Source organism: Haemorhous mexicanus, chromosome 3 (assembly GCF_027477595.1).
Source record: "Haemorhous mexicanus isolate bHaeMex1 chromosome 3, bHaeMex1.pri, whole genome shotgun sequence".
Taxonomy (NCBI): domain Eukaryota; kingdom Metazoa; phylum Chordata; class Aves; order Passeriformes; family Fringillidae; genus Haemorhous; species Haemorhous mexicanus.
Window position 1 is genome coordinate 2,218,549 of NC_082343.1, and position 17,267 is coordinate 2,235,815.

Sequence of the window (17,267 nt, forward strand, 5' to 3'; positions counted from 1 at the left end):
TAGGGCCTTGGCACAGGTTTCCCAGAGGAGCTGTGGATGTCTCTGAGGAACCAGATCTGAAGCCAGCAGCTCTGCCTGCTGGAAGGAGCCACACACATCCACCGAACCCAAGTGAATGAAATGTGATACTAGCCTGTAAAGCAAGGACAGAGTGAAACCAGGAGAATTCATGAAATTACTGGACAAACCAAAACTGGTTTCATATATCTAAAGAAATACAATGGACAGGTGTTGTGATATCATAAAGGGATGCTGCAGAAATCACTGCATAAATTCATAAACATCACTGGAAACTGAGAGCCCTGATATTCGTGCCATGTGCTCTGCTTTTCCCCAGCCCCTGTCAATGGGCTTCAGGGGAATCACTCCTAGTTTGTGCAGTTTAACCTACAGCTTTACATTTTGCAAAAATAAAAAATTACAGCCTGCTTTCCAGCCCTCTGTTCTTCCCTCTCCTCAGCACTTTTTTTACAGGCTGAGGGACCATCCAGTTTTCCTTCAGAAGAGAACCTACCCACTTGTCACCTGCTTGACACAAGCCAAGTATTTTCCTCACATTGTGAGATCCACCCAAGTCCAAACATTGGCCGTATTTAAACCCTGCCTAAGGGTGCCATGGGAGAGCTAAATGCTCATATTAGTGCCAGCACCTCTTCCACAGACAGCTGCCTCCCAGATCAGTGTCCAGTTGGGCTTTGCAGTGGGGATGCTGACCATGGAGCCCCTCGTTTGGCAATGAGCACTGCCAGACTGCTGTGGGTTGCTCCCTGGGAGGCACAGCCCATGCTTGCCACTCTGGGAGCAGAGCCTGTCCCAGAGAGCTGCACGGAGGCCCTGTAGCTGCCACTTGCCTACGTGACCTGAGCACAGGAATGCAGAGACAGGGGAAATCTGAGCACAGCTCTCATTAGCAGTGTGGCTCATTCCCTTGCTAAACAAGCACGTTCACTTGCAGTTCAAGCTGTCTGCTGGGATTTTAGAGAAACTAGCAAATATTTCCATTTTCTTTCCTGCCCCTCCTTCAATCTTACCCAATGTGTCACTGCCTTTCGACTGAATCCTTCACTGCTGCTTTGCAAGGAGGAGTTCTGCCAGCTCATCCTGGCTGGCTGTAAGCCCTATCCTTTGCCATTTTAGGTTTAAGAGAGTGATCCCCTGCTGATGCCCTCTCTCTGTATTTCCTTAGGTCACTCAGCTGTATCTTTTCCCTGCCCCACTCACTTTGCAAGGCTCTTGCTAACAATAGGTGGGAGAGGAAGCTGTTTTTATCCAGCTGCTTTGAGTGCTGCATATGACTGCAGCTCCTCTTCCTACAAAGAGGAGAGGTTTCAGTGGGAAGACTCCTTCCTGGAGAGGTTGGAGTGGGAAGACAGGACCCAGGGCATTCCTGAGCTTCCATAATTCCAGAGAGGATGTGGCGGGCAGCGCCTGAGAGGAGGCCTGCCCCAGCCTGCCCTGCCTGACACCTGCACCAGCCACAGCTTGGAGTCATCTTTCATCCCACCCAGCACGTCCCACCAGGCTCCGGACATTCCCTCAATGCACGTGCAGTTCCACAACCTCCCTAATTTGTGCAATAACCCGATCACCCTCGGCTCTCATGAGCTCATCACACCTATTTGCACACAGGGTTAAGACCAGGTGGGCTGTAGAAACCACGTTATTAATTGCACAGCGCCAGATGTGGGAGAGGTTTCCCAGAATGAGTGAAAGAGTGAAGAAGTGAAAGCAGGACAGGGGCGTCTGCCCTGAAGTTTTGCAATACAGAGATGAAATCCTGGGCAGGAATGTTATTAGATGAAAACAAACCTTTAGGAAACTTACACTTCCTCTCAGCTGCAACCCTGTTTTGTACACGGTGCTTAATTAAACCCAAGCCGGGTCAGGGTAAAGCATTGCCGATGTCAGATGGATCCTGCTGCTCTTACATCAAATTCCATAGGGGATTTCACCACTGCCTTCAGCCTGGGTTAGGAGACACACACCCCATCGTTTTCTGAAACCTCAGGCTAAATAATCCTGTTCTTCCATTCTCTCCCCTTTCTCTGTAGGGAAATATCTTGTTTGTGCTTGCTCTCTGGACAGACCCGTGAAACAGTTCTTTTGTAGGCTTTAAAAGCCTTTCTCCAGATTTTTTTCCAGGATATTTTCATTCTTAACCATCACTTGGATCACAGCCAGTAAGAAACATTCACCTCTTAAACTTTACAGCCTGGTACCATCCTCACCTTCTCCTGCTCTGCTTATCTTGGTGTCACTAAGGAATGCAGGACTCAGCCCGAGAATTCCTGCGGGCAGAGGGGCTTTGTGCAGCCCTGAATCGCCCCCGGGGAGGGGGCGTCTGCTTCAGCTCTCTTTGCATCGCCCGTGTGAAAAGGCTGACAGGAACGCCTGCCTTTGCTAACCAGCTCCCTCAGGTTTCACCGAAACTCTCAGAAAAGCGGAAAAAAGAATAGAAGGCGACATGAGAACAAGCCAAAGTGAATCACAAAGGGGAAATCTCTGCCTGCTGTTAGCAGATATTTCAAAGAAACTGGTGAACGAGGGCTGCTGCCTGCCCTGGGAAACCTCCACCAGCACCTGGGCAGCTGCCTGAGATGTAGCACCATAGCAGAAATATTTCTGATTATGAGAGTTTGCAGCTAAGCAAAGAGCTGGCAAAATACAATACCTGCCACAAAAACTGGCCAACGAAAAAAGGAGAAACAAAGATGGGAAATAAAAATAACCAAAGCTCATTTTCCAGAGGTGCTCTGCCTCTTGCAACAGGTTCTCTGTATCGCTCAGAAATCAAGAGCCTCCGGGGAAAGAAAACCTCGACCTGCTGTCCACGTTAACCAAAACGAGCAGACGCTTTCCCAGTCTGACAGTCTGCTCGACTCAGTCTCCAAAATGAAGTCATTAAGGATGAACTCATTAAAACCAAGGCAGCTTTTGGCTCATCGAGTTTCCTGGAGTATTTTTTGTAAGATATTAAAATCAATAAGACAACAAATAACCCTAACATAAGCAATGAAAATTCACTGTCTGTAAATACTGGGCTAAGGGCAGCAAACACAAGCATTTAATAATCCAGGGCAAAGCCAGGCCACCTCCCTGCTCCTCGGCTTCCCAAAGAGCAGTGCCGCAGCCGGCAGCTCTGCCAAGCCAGAGGGAAGGCAGTGTTTCCCCCGGCCTCTCTGGAGCTGGGCTTTCCTCCCCTTATACCAAATTCTTCAGATGTTTGTAACCTGCTCCGCCTTGCCCTTTGAACCGCAGAGCTCTGGGGGTACCTGCGGGCGCGCACGTGCCGGGCCCGGCTGCCCCGCTCGGCCTGGCCACCAGGGTCAGCGGTGGGATTAGCCCCTCATTTAGGAACCATCTGTCTTGCCCTAGGGCCGATCCGCAGGGGAACAACATGTGCACCTCGCCCAGCCTCCAAGGGAACGGCCACGGCTCCAGGGAGTCCTACTGGAAGCGCCTATCTCTGTTCTGTGGATGTTCTGGTGTTTTTCAAGGCTCTCTCCCCACGCTCATGATGACCCACACGGTCAGTAGATAAGCTCTGCCTAATGTGTACTTGCAGACTCAACGTTTTTGGGCAAGCAAGACCTTTATCTGCACTTCAGCACCGAAGTTTACAGGTCGGTGCTGCCTTCATGTCAGGGATCTGTTTTGTTGCCCCGATAAAGGAAAAGCACTGACTACTGTTCTCCTTGGAAATTTTAACAATTTATTGTCCTACAGTAGCAACAGAACAACCAACCTTTAGCTTTTACTTTGGAACAATCTCCATCAACTCATCCCTTTCTGGGATCAATTCCCTGACTTTTTTCTCTGCTCTCGACCTAATTATCGTTTGAATTGTGGGAATGCTGAAAAACCCAGCTCGGGGCAGGTCCCTCAGTGGGAGATAGTTTATGTTGTCAGTTTTACTTATCCAGCAAAGGATGAGAGAAGTAGCGGGAAGGGAATTGTCCCAAGCCATGTGGTACACAGATGCAGGACAGAGAACACAACCCACGCACAGCGGGACCACGAGAGGCCTCCCAAAGGCCGTCACATGGGGAGTGAGATGCCCTACGCCCTCTCCATCGGCAGAGAGAATTCCTCTCTGCGGGAGGAGCAGGTGAGGGTTTCACTTCTGACATATCCTAAGGGCCTCCTTAGAAAGTAATTTGTCCTGCGTGAACTTTTGCAGAATTTACTCTCCAAGAGCAAGAGTCTTAGAAATTTAAACACTTGAAGCCCCTCACTGGCGCCTAAAGAGAGACCAAAGCTCATGTCAGCAGGCAGAGCCTCAGCTTTACATCATCCTGACCTGCCAACAAAGGAACACAACAATTCCTCTCCCTCCCCCCGTCGGTGGAAGACGTGAGAGTCGGGACTATTGACACCGATCTTTTCCCTTTACCCCCCTCTGTTTAGACAAAGACAGACAGAAGCAGCCCTGCCTGAGCGTTGGGAACTAAGAGCCCTCCCACCCACCTCCTGCTAGGGCCAAGGCAGCGGGGAAAGCTGCCCGGAGCCGCCCCCTCTCAAAGCTGGATGCGGGGGAGCGAGCCTGGAACAAACCTCGCCTGAGCTTGTGGGCAGAGCCGGGAGCAGGGAAAGCTGGGAGCAGGAGAGAGGCAGCTCACGCTGCCGGCTGAGTCACCCCGAGCGTATAAAATCAAGGCGAAGCAGTCGGAGCCACTCGGAGCGGAGGCACGAGGCACCGGGACTTTTGGACAGGTACGTGCAAGCGGATGCGGTTTAGAGGCAAGGATTAAGATTCAATCTAAGATTGGAATACAGCAGCCCGATTCCTCCCATCCTCTCCCTGCCAACGTGCTGCGGAGCAGCAGATCCAGCGGCTCCGCTGACCGGGAAGCCCTGAGGCTGCTCGGATCTTGCACGGTTCCGTCTGATGAAAAGGACACAGGCAAACACAACACATTCTTTTCGTGTTCTGGTGTATACTGGTTTGCTGGTCCCTACTTCAAACCTGGGACGGCAGCAAAGGATAACGGTCTGGGCAAGACCTGCCATCATTCAGGGAACAGCGAGGAGCAATTAAACTTTGGAAAAAGTCTGAGATATTTCATAATACGTGGGGCTTCGGTTACCACCCTACACTGTAATTTATTTCTGGACGAGGAATCGTTATTTTGTTGCCGGGAAGCACAAAAGACAGCTCAACAAGAAAAGCACGAGTTTGGGGCTGGGGTTAATTCCGTCCTCTGACACACATTACCTGTGGGCACCTCGCACAAGTCACTAGGGACTTTTTTTTTTTTTACAAAGACCAAAGCAGGGGTGGGAGGAGGAGGGAGCACGGAGGGAGCTGTAACACTAAATAAAATGTTTCTTGGCGCTCAGGCCTTTGGGGCCCCGATCCAGGAGCATACTCAGTTTCTGACCACTTCCACTGAAATGTGGTTCGGGAGCTGCATTTTCAGTGCATCCTTTCCCAGCAGCTGGGCCGTGCAGAGCCTGTCTGTGCCTCTCATCCACAGCAGGCCCAGCCCTGCCGCTGCCTGGCAGACAGGTTGTGGGGCACTGCCAGCTGCTCAGGAGCCCCAAGCCCCCTGTGGGGTCCCCACTGGGACTGTCCTCGCAATGGGGCAGAATTGCCCTGGCAGAGCCCACACAAGTCCCTGGTTTTTCTGTTCCACCTCCTGCTAAGGAAAGGAAAATCCTTCCTAACACAGGAAAGGCACTTTTACCTGCCCATTCCAACACAACTCAGCCCAGTTTGGGGTCCTAAGCTTTAAAGTTTGGCAATTCTCCTCTGTCCTCACATCCATTCATTTGCTTTACACAGCCTCACAGAAAACAGTTCCCTGCCACCGGCACGTTGGACTCGGTTGTTTGGGCATCACCCCACTGGAAAACTCTTCCCACTGGGCTGGCCAAACTGGACACTGTGCAGGACACACTGCACTGAGGGGTCTGCTGTGGAATACAACTCGGTTCATGCTTCCTGCATGAACAACTGTAGGCACACTTAGACTAAGACTGCTTGATAGTTCTGTCCCCAAGGATTCATGTTTATTTGGGCTTAATTACAGAAGAGCTATTATCACTTATCACTGCCTGGATATAATACGAAAGGGCTTATAAACTGTTTTTCTTTTAAATAGTTTGTAGGTGACTGGAGGGATTTTAATTTAGCTCTAAATGTTGATGCTTTGTTTTCTCCTCCCTAAAACAAAAAGGAAACAGATCTTGCAAACTGCAAGCACCTCGGAGAAGGATGTTGTCACCCTTGCTCATCCTCCCTCTGCTGCTGGGGACCACAGCACATGGCCTGGTGAGCAGAGCAGCATCCAGGGATGTCACCACCTTTTTCCAGCTGGCTCAGGAGGACACTTGGGAGAATGTTAATCTCACCAGCATGTCCTGTGAGGATCAGAAGAACAGGACGTGGATCACCCTGCAGCTGACCAACAGGAGCCTGACAGCTTTCCCAGTCTGCCTTCCAGAGGCTCTGGAGAGCCTGGATCTCAGCAATAACCTCTTGGAAGAGGTGAATGGCACAGAGATAGCAAACCTGCCACAGCTGCGTGTCCTCTCGCTGAGGCACAACCACCTCTGGTCAGTGAGGTGGGGATCTGAAGCCCTCAGCAGTCTCCTCGAGCTGGACTTGAGCTTTAATAAGCTGTCATCTGTGCCATCCTGCCACAGCTCTGTTCTGCCTAACCTGAGGTGGTTGTCCTTGGCTGGAAATCCCCTGATTGAAATCCAGCCACTGGCTTTTTCCTGCTACCCTCAACTGCAGGTCCTGAACCTCTCTGTGACACTGCTCGGGCAGGATGACAGCAGAGGAATTAGGGACTCTGCTTTTGCCATCAGCACAGATCCCAACGAGGCCATGAACAGGCCTGGAAACTCCATCAATGTGCTTGATCTGAGCGGGACCTTTTTTGAGAAAAGTAAGTCTCTTGGGTTTCCCACTGTAAACACAGGGCTTGGTCAGGCCAGGGGAGCAGAAGCCTTGCTGGGACGATGGCTCCCATCCTGGCTGAGCCTGGAGTGCAGGGGGAACACCACACACTGAAAGCTGCAAACAGCTGGTCCAGGTGTGCAAGGCACTCTCACGCAAAACAGCCTCCCAAAGGAAGGGCAGAGACCAAACACTGTGAGACAGGAGGATTTGTCCCATTGTAGTCACCCACCTCCATCCTAATCCCACTGTCTGCTACTGACAGTCATCTCCCTGTCAGCCCCGGGGTTAGCTTTGGGAAGCACAGGAGGAAATTAGTTTCTCTTTCCAGACAGGCTGTTGAAATCTTTCTTTGTCCCCACAGCCACACTGAGCTTTCAGAGCTGCATTGAAGTAGCACAGAGAGAGGCTTTTTGTGCCATCCACAGCCGGCCAGAACACTTCCCAGAACACTTCCGCTGAGGGGGGAGACAATCCCTGCCCCGAGCAATGCACAGGAAGTTTTTTCCCTTTTGCCCTGCCTGCCTCAGTTTATACCTGAGGTGCTGAGACACACGGATGTGAGATGCCTTGCCCAGCTGCTCTCAGCCTGGGGCAGGGCCAGGGCCTCCCCATGCTTGAGGCTTCAACTCACATTAAACAGCTGCACCACCAAACTTCCTCCAAAAATTTGCCTAATCTGTCTTGTGGTAGTGAGTTACCCTTCTGAGTCATGGGACAGAAAGGCCCTTTGGTACAAGACCTATCCTTTCAGTTTCATGGTTCTTGGCTCTTTTTCTCATGCTAGGAGAAACAAGTGATTTGCCTTTCTTGCACCAGTCAGGACCTTGTAGACCACTTTCCTGAACAGAGAAATCCTTGTTCATTTAATCTCACCCAACAAGAAATGTATTCCAGATCTCTTATCAGCTTTGTTCTATTTTCCCCTCTTTTCCTCTGCCCTATGACAGCCTGACCTGCGGGGACTATTACAAAAAATGCAGCTGTATGAGTGTTTACACACTGGTGTATTGACTTCTGTTCTATTCCTTTCCCAAAGAGAATAGCTGGAGAAGGTGACACATACTTCATATCTATGAATTCAAACCCCTTTTCTAGGCAGAAATCCACAGGAATGCTCTGTTCAGGCAATAGGTGTAAATATTTTTCTGTTTCAGTTCAACCAGAGTGGGCCAGAGATTTGGCCAACCTCACATCACTTCACCTGACAAAGATGCCACGGTTAAGAAGCCTCGACAGCAGCTTCTTCAAGTCCCTGCCTGGTCTCCGAGAGCTGCACTGTCAGGACTCCCATTCCCTGGGTTTCGTGCAGACAGAGATGTTTCACAGTGCCCCTCACCTGAGCCATCTCTCATTTGAGAAGTGAGTTGGGTTTTTTTGTCCTTCCTCACATAATGCTGCCTTTGCCTCACAGTGCTGTGGTGCCTGGGAGCTGGATTGAACGGCTTGTTATCAGATTTAGGAAGGAGGTGTGCACTTGCTGTCTTTGCCATGTAAAATCTGTGATCTGGCCTGGTGGAGCTGATACAGCCCAAAGAGGCAGCACGGGGCTCATAGCACAATTAATTGTTTGCTTGAGGTTGCATCCATTGTGTTCCTACTCCTCTGCCTTATCTCCCTGTCAATGGATGAATTCACCCAGCTGCTTAGATCAGCACAGATCCACTGAACCCTGCTTGTGATAAAGACCAGGCTTCCAAGAGCAATACCCCATCAGAGGAGAAGCAGGTCCCTGAGGGTTCCCTGCTCTGCAAGGATGAGTGCTGACAGTTCTCCAAAACCTGCATCTCAGAAGCAGACAAAAATCCTGTCCCTCCCACTTTTAGTGTGAGAGTTTAATATAGTTCCTTGTTCATCATTAGTAAAAGCCATGTTTCAGTCCTCATTCTAGGGATAGCACCTCTTGGTACATCACATACCTGAAATACTAAGAGGGGCAAAAGTCTGAAACTGATTTATCAAAATCGGAGCAGGTGAAGTGCACACAGAGCAGTCAGCATAAAGGAAAAAATCTGGAGAGCACTTTGAAACACTTTTATAATTGTGACCCAAATATAAGCAGATCAGAAAACAAACACTAGAGCACTGGCTGTGCCTAGAAACCAGTTTCAGGAAAATAAACCCATACAAAGCAAAAATCCTATGGATTCCGTGCCCCCTTGATTGCCCTACTGAATTTACACAGCACTTTCCAACACTTGCAGGAATACCAGTTCAAAGTGCTAAAAATCATGGCCAAACTTTAAGGAACTAAAGTCCTAGAAAGACAAGAGCATCTTCTGAGCATGCAGAGTGCAGGGTGGTTGGGTTTAATAACTGCTTACTGCCAGGGGAACTGGGAATATTGCTTTGTGCCTTACACACACTAAGGGTAAGGGATACTAAGCACACTCCAGTCGTTGGAAGGTAGCTCAGCATTTCTTAATTACTGCATTTGTCTTCTTGTAGCTGTAACCTGAGTTCCTTTAATCCTTGGAGCACCAATTCATCGGATGGCATCACCATCAACTTGTACGGGAATCCTCTGCTGTGCAACTGCCAGCTCTCCTGGCTGCTGTCCAAGCCCGAGAAAGTTATTCTGCAAAAGTAAGTGAGCTCAAGAGATCGAGTAATGCTCTTCAGACACAACTCCAGTGTGCGAGTTGTCAGGGGACCAGACATTCACCACCATTCACTGAGTTATTCTAATTCCTTGTGTGTTCTTCCCTACCACAAGAGGTAGAAGTTCAAAATGTCCCTTTCAGGGACAAAGCATAAAGTGTTATTAGCTGTGGATTCTACTTTTAGGTGAGAATATGTTCTTTCTGTTTTGGACCATTTTTCACATGTTTCCATATTAGCTAAAGATAGAAAATGAGCTGTCTTGATGTGCCAGCGCTGGGGACAGAAACTGGGAAACTTTGGAAGATCTTTAACAAATTATTTTCTCCTCACCCTGCTACTTGCAAAGCTTACATCACCACCGGCAGTCAACAAAACCCCTTGCAAATAGCACCATTTCTCACCTATTGTTTTCATGCTCCCCTACAGTTTTACAGACTAATTACAGTAAGCTGCAGTTAAAGGAAATATTTGCATATAAATGGTCTCTCTTCCTTTTCAAAGGCCACCAAGAAGATTTGTCATCAATTCTCTCAGAGAGCAGGGAAGTAGATTGTTGAAATTAGACGGTTTTTCATCGGGATGGGTTTAGCAGTTGCATTCTTTACTAGAATTTCAGTGGCTGAGTAAATAAAGAATTCGATCTTAGTCATTTAAAAGTCCCGCATCAGCCCACCTCCAGCTGCCAAAACCAGATGGATTAAGAATCCTGGGAATCCTGTTACAGCTCCCTGCATGTGTTCCCCTATTACTGCTGCATTAAAGTCTGACCCTTTAAGACAAGCTGAATCCCCATGTCCTTTGCTAAAGTTCACAGCCATTGTTGTACCAAAGGACACTTCCCCTCGGGCATAAGATATCCCTGCACCTTACAAAAATAAAAAGCCAGTTGCAGCTAAATTCCACAGCCAGTGCTGTGGAAAGCTGCCTGGTCTGCTGTTAAGGCAATCTAGCTTTGGTCTAGGTTTCACGTTCTCACTCACATAAAGACAATTTTGACAGCAGATCACCAATTCCAATCCAGGCAGCCTACAGAAACCTGTAATGTTATTCTGAATCTTGACTATTCTGGTTTCCCTCTGCAGGGCTTGGGAGACCTTTTGTACATCCCAGGAAGATTCGGGCAGACCTTCGACATCTTTTTCACTGCTGGAGCTCTACAACAAATGCCAGTCAGAGAGCAACGTTACACAGCCCAACTCAAGCACAGCCCTTCCTGATGGTGATGCTTTCAGCTTCACCAGCGATGATGCCTCTGCTGCAGTAACAACAGACTCAGCTCTGCTGACCACAGATTTGACTCACACCAGCTCCTTAATCCAGAGGCATGTGGTGAGCACTGCAGCATTCAACCCAGTGCTAACCAAAGACACCTATACCAGCTCCCTAATACAGAGGGATGCAAGGAGCACAGCAACATCCAACCCAGTGCTAACCAAAGACACCTATACCAGCTCCCTAATACAGAGGGATGCAAGGAGCACAGCAACATCCAACCCAGTGCTAACCAAAGACACCTATACCAGCTCCCTAATACAGAGGGATGCAAGGAGCACAGCAACATCCAACCCAGTGCTAACCAAAGACACCTATATCAGCTCCCTAATACAGAGGGATGCGAGGAGTACAGTAGCATCCAACCCAACAGAACCCATCCTAACAACTACCAACAGTTCCTCCCACGAGGTGGAGGCAGTTTCTGAACCCACAAGCAGTCCCCCTTCCTTGGCATCTGTAACCTCCTTCCCAGTTTTTCTCCAAGAGCTCTTTGCTCAGTCCCCAGATCACAGCTCCCCAAGTCCAGCTGGAACAGAACAGCTCCAGAGAGGGCTCAGGACAACCGACACGACATTCCCTCAAGAAGGGCCATTCAACCAGACCACCAGTGACTATTCCACTGGAGGAACAGGAGTCCCCCACACCACCACTCACTCCTCTCACTCCTCCACCACCCATGCCAGGCACGGTGTCCCCCAGACGAGCCCCCCACAGCTGAACTCCACGAGGAGCAGTGCCCGCTCGGAGCCCGCGCCCACCACGCCATCGCCCGATTACCCCGATGACTACGACTACGAACGGCCAAAGGAGGAAGGCCCGGTGCAAACGGCCCAGGTCGCCTGTGACTACGATCCCTGCAGGCACCTGCAGAAGCCGTGCAGGGAGCTCCAGAACATATCCCAGTGCTCATGTCCTGGCACATCGAGGGAAGATGAGATTCCAGACCCACCCAGGCTCAGAGCGGTGATTGAAATCACTGACAGCTCTGCACAGATCCGCTGGTGTGCCCCATATTCAGTAGTTCACAGCTATGAGCTGATGCTTCGTGCCCAGGACAGCGAGGACAGGCAGTTTGTCATGGACAACATCTACCCCACGGCCAGGCAGTACACTCTGTACAACCTCCTTCCATTCACCACGTACCAGATCTGTGTCACTGCCTCCAACAAAGCAGGGTCAAGCCAGACAACAGGCCAGGAAATTCCAGGTAATTCGTGCACCAGCTTTAAAACAAAACCCAACTACAAGTATGTTTTTGCTGGTCTGTCTGCAGCAAGTGGACTCTTTCTCATTACCACAATTATTTTGTCTGTATGTCTGTGTAAGGCATGTAAAAAGCCTCAAAGTGAGCAGTATGGCACACACTTAGTCTCCTACAAAAACCCAGCATTTGATTATCCCTTAAAAATACAAACCACTAATTAGCTCTGGGTGATTGTTCTATACAATCAAAGTTCACTATCTCCATCACCTCGGTGTGTTTTTATGAGACTCTGAAAGTGTCCTTCAGCAAAATATGAACCATCAGATTCCATAACCCTGACATTTCTAAGGGAGAGAAAACCACCAAAGAAAGAGAAAAATTAATAACGAAATTAGTCAACCAGAAAAAAGTCTTTGGACTCCTGTTCCTGTGCTAAGCAGCAGCAAGCCTGGACACTAACCTTGAAAAGTTGTTTTTGTAATCACCTACCAATAGAGTAGCATAAATCTCACACAGTGAGAGGCTGCCTGGCCAGCTGTCTGCCTCCAGGATCTCTCATGAACAAAGTCAGATGTCAGATGAGAGTTGCAATCCAAGGTGCATTAAGCTTAGCAAGACGTACTCTGCTTTTATTCACAGAGCAAAGCTGGGGGTTCCGTTTTTTAAAGGTATTATCCATAAAGAGAGTATAGCTGAAAGGAGTGAGTGGGCTCAGTGACAAGGTCTTGTGCAGATTAACTCCTCTAAGCAAATGCAGTGGATGCAGATGATCAACCTAACTTCAGTTCAGGAAAAAGAAACATGAACTTTAACTGTAGTCACAGACTGTGCAGGATCCTTAGGGCAGGGGTAATTATTTGGTTCTGACTTTTTATGAGGTTGTGCACAGCTGAGCCTCCCAAGTGCTTCCCCAAAACAAGCTCACAGGCAGTGGGGGGTTTGCAGTACAGCAGTGACCCACAGAAGGGGGGAGGGGAGCACGTTAATTGCTTCCCAGTGGATTTTAAGCAGAGAGGATGTTCCGTCCCAATCATCCATCCCATCTACAGATTTAGCAGCTGATGATTTACCTCATACAGAGGCAAAAAGCCAAGTAATGAAGCAATTTAATGTGTGTGCTGCTGAGGCTTGAAAAACCCAAAGCCCCTGCACTAGCAGCAGACAGTTCTGCAGACACCTTCCAAATGAACCCTTGGGTGCCAATTTCTGTACAATAATAGTAAGAAATGCTGACAATCCCAACTTTGAGCTTGCCATTGGAATCCAAAGAGGTGTCCCAATCTGGTATTTCCCCAGGCTTCAGTTCCAGGAGCAGCCTGTTCCTGCTGCTGTACTGTGCTGTACACACACAGTGCATAAACCCCTCTGAACTCTGAGGGAAAGGTGCTGTAGTGTGTAAGAGTCTCTGTTCCATTCTTTTGGGGTTTTTAATACTTTCAGTATTACTGAAATAAAAGCCACAGAGCTATGTTCTGGTTTTTTTGTTTACTATCTACAATGTTTGGCCTGAGAAATTAACTCCTTTTCTTGTTTTGGAATGAACTTTCAACACGTAGTAAAGAAATGTTTTTATGATGGTAGATTTGTGTTCTCTGATGTCCCAAGACCTTTCATTTTGTATGTGGCAGAAGGAGGTTTGCTCCTTTGTCACCACTATGGGCTTGCAGTCCTTTCCTGGGAATTTGTCCTCTCCCCAGCACTGCACTGGGAATGACCATCACTGGACAGATACAGATTCCTGCCATGTGTGTCCCAAGTTCGGCTGAGCCCCATGACTCAAAAATACAAATGAAGAAGACAGGATGGTGTGACCTCTCACTTTGAAAATCTCTTATGTTCACATTCTGGTAGTTCAGAGTTTTCTCTGTTTGGACCTAGGTTTTTATACTTATTTCTGGCCTGGCTTTTCCTGCGTTTTCTCAAGGATTTAGTGAATGGGTACATATGATACCAGTTTGTCATTTGAAGTGAGCAAGTGAGCCAAAGAGTCATTATCCCAAACTGGGGCAGAGGTCACCCATTCCCTTGTGTTTGTACAGCACAGCTCTAGGAGACCTTGACTGGGGTGTTTGGTTTTACCAGAAACAAAGCAAAATAAGAGATTTGTGAATAGCAATTTATAGTGTCTCGAAGATTAGCTCCAGAGAAGGGCAGGAGAAAAAGATACTGCAACTGAAAATAAAGATTGCTTCATCTTTAATATGAGTTAGTCCAAAGCAGGGGAATCATTTAAAGTGAGGTATTGGGAGACATGTCTCACTACCCTTTACCACACCACAGCTCATAATCACTGAACCAGGAAGTTCATCACAATTGATTTCTCCAACCAGTTCTCATGTCAGCCTCTCCTGAATTTTACAGCCAAGGGAACACATTACACCTTCCCATTCTTTTAAAGTGCCCTTTCTGGGAGCCACACAAATATACAAGTCCTGCTCCCACAATCCCCTGTCGTTCCAACTTGAACAGCCCAATTCCATCTGAGCTGATGAACCATCCTGAAGCACAGGTGCCCCAGCCAGGGGCAGTGCCTCTCTTGCCTGGTAACACTCAACCCTTCCACAAGTGGTAAGTGAAATGTATGAGATGTAGCAGCAGGGTTAAAAACATGGGATTTGTATTTATCAACACCTATGAGAAGTATCAGTGCTTCAAATGCAGGGGTTTTTTTTTAATTTTTTTTTTTTTTTTCACTACTACCACTTTTTATTTTCACCAGGATTCATTTTAGTAATGACCAACTAAACTTTTTCCAGTGAAGGGAGCTCCAGAGCTGCTCAGGACTGCGGCAGTGAGGGGAGCAAAGCAACCCAGGGGCTGCACAGAAACTTTCCCAATAAAACCGTTTTAGGGAGCTGCCCAGCTTTGCTCCACCACTTGTTCCTCCCCCTTTTCCTGATAGCACCCAACAACAAATCCTGTTAGTACCTCCAGCTTCAAATCATCAACCCTTGGCAGCATTGCTGGAATACCCAAACATCTCTGAAACAATTTTTAATATCGATCAAAAGCCAACATATTAAAAAATATAACTAGAACTTCACTTACTGTTACGCAGTTCCACTTGTTGTGTTTCTCTGAGAGGAAGATCACTTGGGGCAAGTGCAGAGAGCATTGAAATGCAGTTTTTAAACAGCTTGTGTAGCTTTCTCTGTGTCTTTTCTTTCTCAGATCCTTCTCCATTCACTTGTGTTAGTTTTCTTCCCAAAAACCAAGTCCAAGCAAAGAGAGTCCACAAGAGCCCACAGTGCCTGTGGGTGCACCCCGCAATTGTCAAGGCAGAAGTGCACGATGCTCCATCCCTGAGAGCACTTGCAAATCAGTCACTGAGTCTCACAGTCTCTCCCAGCAGAAACACTCTGGGAAATGGAGCTGATGTCCTCCATACAGGAAGAAAAAGACTCTTGAAGGGCCAGAACTCTTGCTGGCTGTGAGGGAGCAGGGAGGGACATCTTGCTTTTGGTGCAATGAATGCCGTCAGGGAAGCAGTCCCTGAGAGCCCTGTAAGCAGGCATGTGGGAAAGCCCAGAGCAGCAGGACAAGGTGCTTCAGCCTGATCCATCTCAGCACCAGAAAGGATCCCACTTTTCAGTTATCCCAGGCCAGAGGGGTGGCAGGCATTAAATGGGCCAGCTGGGAGGTGACACAGCCCAAGGCAGGGAGCTCACACCACATCCCAGGCTCCATCAGCCTCTTCCTGGAAGGATGCACAAGTTCAACCACGATGCTCCCTCAGCAAGCGTGGCCCTGGAACAGCCATACTCCTCCCCAGGGATCTTTGGAACAACACGTTTTTGTGGAGCTACAAACGAGGATGCCTCTGAGGGCTCAGGATGTTGCTTGCCAAGAAGCCTCTGATTCTTTCTTTACCTGTGAAATACAGAGAGATATATCACAGGTGAGAACTTGTTTCATATTTGTGGTAACAGATTCATCAAAGAACGTGTTTAAACTCCGGTGCTGTTTCTTTTCATCAGTTCTCCAAAGGATGCAGAGTTTGTTCTGGACAGGACAATCCGTTAATCCTGACCTCTCTAAAAACTAATCAAGCAGCACTACAAATTAACACTGTTCTGAAATACATCCAGGAGGCAACGCCTCGCAGCCAGGCTAGTGCTCTGCTGGCATCTAGAGGGAGAGGGGGGAATCATCTCCCCAGGAATTCCCACGAAGGAATACTCATTCTTTCACCAAAGAGCCTCAGCCTCACCCTGCAGACCAAGGGTCACTGACTTACACTACCCGAGTGCTCCTGTGTGTCCTCACCTACTTCTGTGTGTGAAGGGAAAGAAGTGCTGAGAATTAACAGCAGCAACAGTCCCAGTCCCACACACTTATTCAGCAGCTTGTCTGTCCCTGCCTCTCATTCCTTTTGCAGCCTTATGAGCAGGAACTTCTCTGCCAGGTTGCCACTGATAAGGAAAAATGTATATTTTTCTGTAAGAGCAAGGAGGGAATTACTGCCTGGAAAAACTGGAAAATCAGTTTACAAGTGCAGTAAGATTTTTTAAACTATTGTAGATTTGGAAGCAGAGATTAGATCACATTCATTGCACTTAGAGGAAAAATAAATAGCAATGTTTCCATTGATGTCTTAGCAGAACAAAATCACTATTGATAGAGAGTTTTTCTTCCCTCCCCAACCACAGGGCAGCCCTGTATTTGGTGCTGCTGCAGAGCCCTCAGCCTTTGGTGCTGGGTGACGTTACCTACAAGTGCATGTAACAAGGTAATTCTTGTATGGCACTGAGTGCATTTCCTGACACACTCCCACAGTGTGTCCTCATTTTTCCCAGATCCCTTGCTGAAAAAACTGTGTGAGCAGCCTTTTCATCTATGGATGGCAAATTAGATTTTTTAAAGGAACATAAGGGAGAAAAAACCCTCAGAAAATATTAACAAGAAATGAGGGAATAAGATGAAAGGGACAAAACCTCTTTACTATACATAGTCCAGAGCAGGAAGGAAACAAAGAAAACCACAAGAAAACAAGTAAAAGAACCCCAAGAAAATCCACAAAATCCAGAATCCCTCATTCATTGTCTTCTCCAGGAGGTGGAAGCAGCCATGCAGCCATCCCATGCAGGCAGGGCTGGCAGCTCCTGCAGACCTCAGCCTCAGGCACCACGAGCCAAAATTTCTGGCATGAAACTCCAGATAGAAGAAGAAAAAAAATATTCTCTAGGTAGATACTATTTCTCTGAAAAACTAAAATTTACTTGTGCAAAAAACGTCATGCTGGGAAGACTTGAGAATTGTGTTTATTCAATGTTTAGA

The 17,267-nt window shown here is 48.0% G+C and overlaps 1 protein-coding gene across 1 annotated transcript; it reads left to right on the top strand.

The window, feature by feature from the left end:
* Positions 1 to 4,541: 4,541 nt before the first annotated feature.
* LRRN4 (leucine rich repeat neuronal 4) lies at positions 4,542 to 13,570 on the top strand. Its single transcript, XM_059840488.1, has 5 exons — positions 4,542 to 4,713; positions 6,180 to 6,896; positions 8,065 to 8,269; positions 9,356 to 9,493; positions 10,594 to 13,570. Exons 2-5 carry the CDS (start codon positions 6,218 to 6,220, stop codon positions 12,209 to 12,211), a joined length of 2,640 nt encoding a protein of 879 aa, XP_059696471.1. The 5' UTR covers positions 4,542 to 4,713; positions 6,180 to 6,217; the 3' UTR covers positions 12,212 to 13,570.
* Positions 13,571 to 17,267: the final 3,697 nt, after the last annotated feature.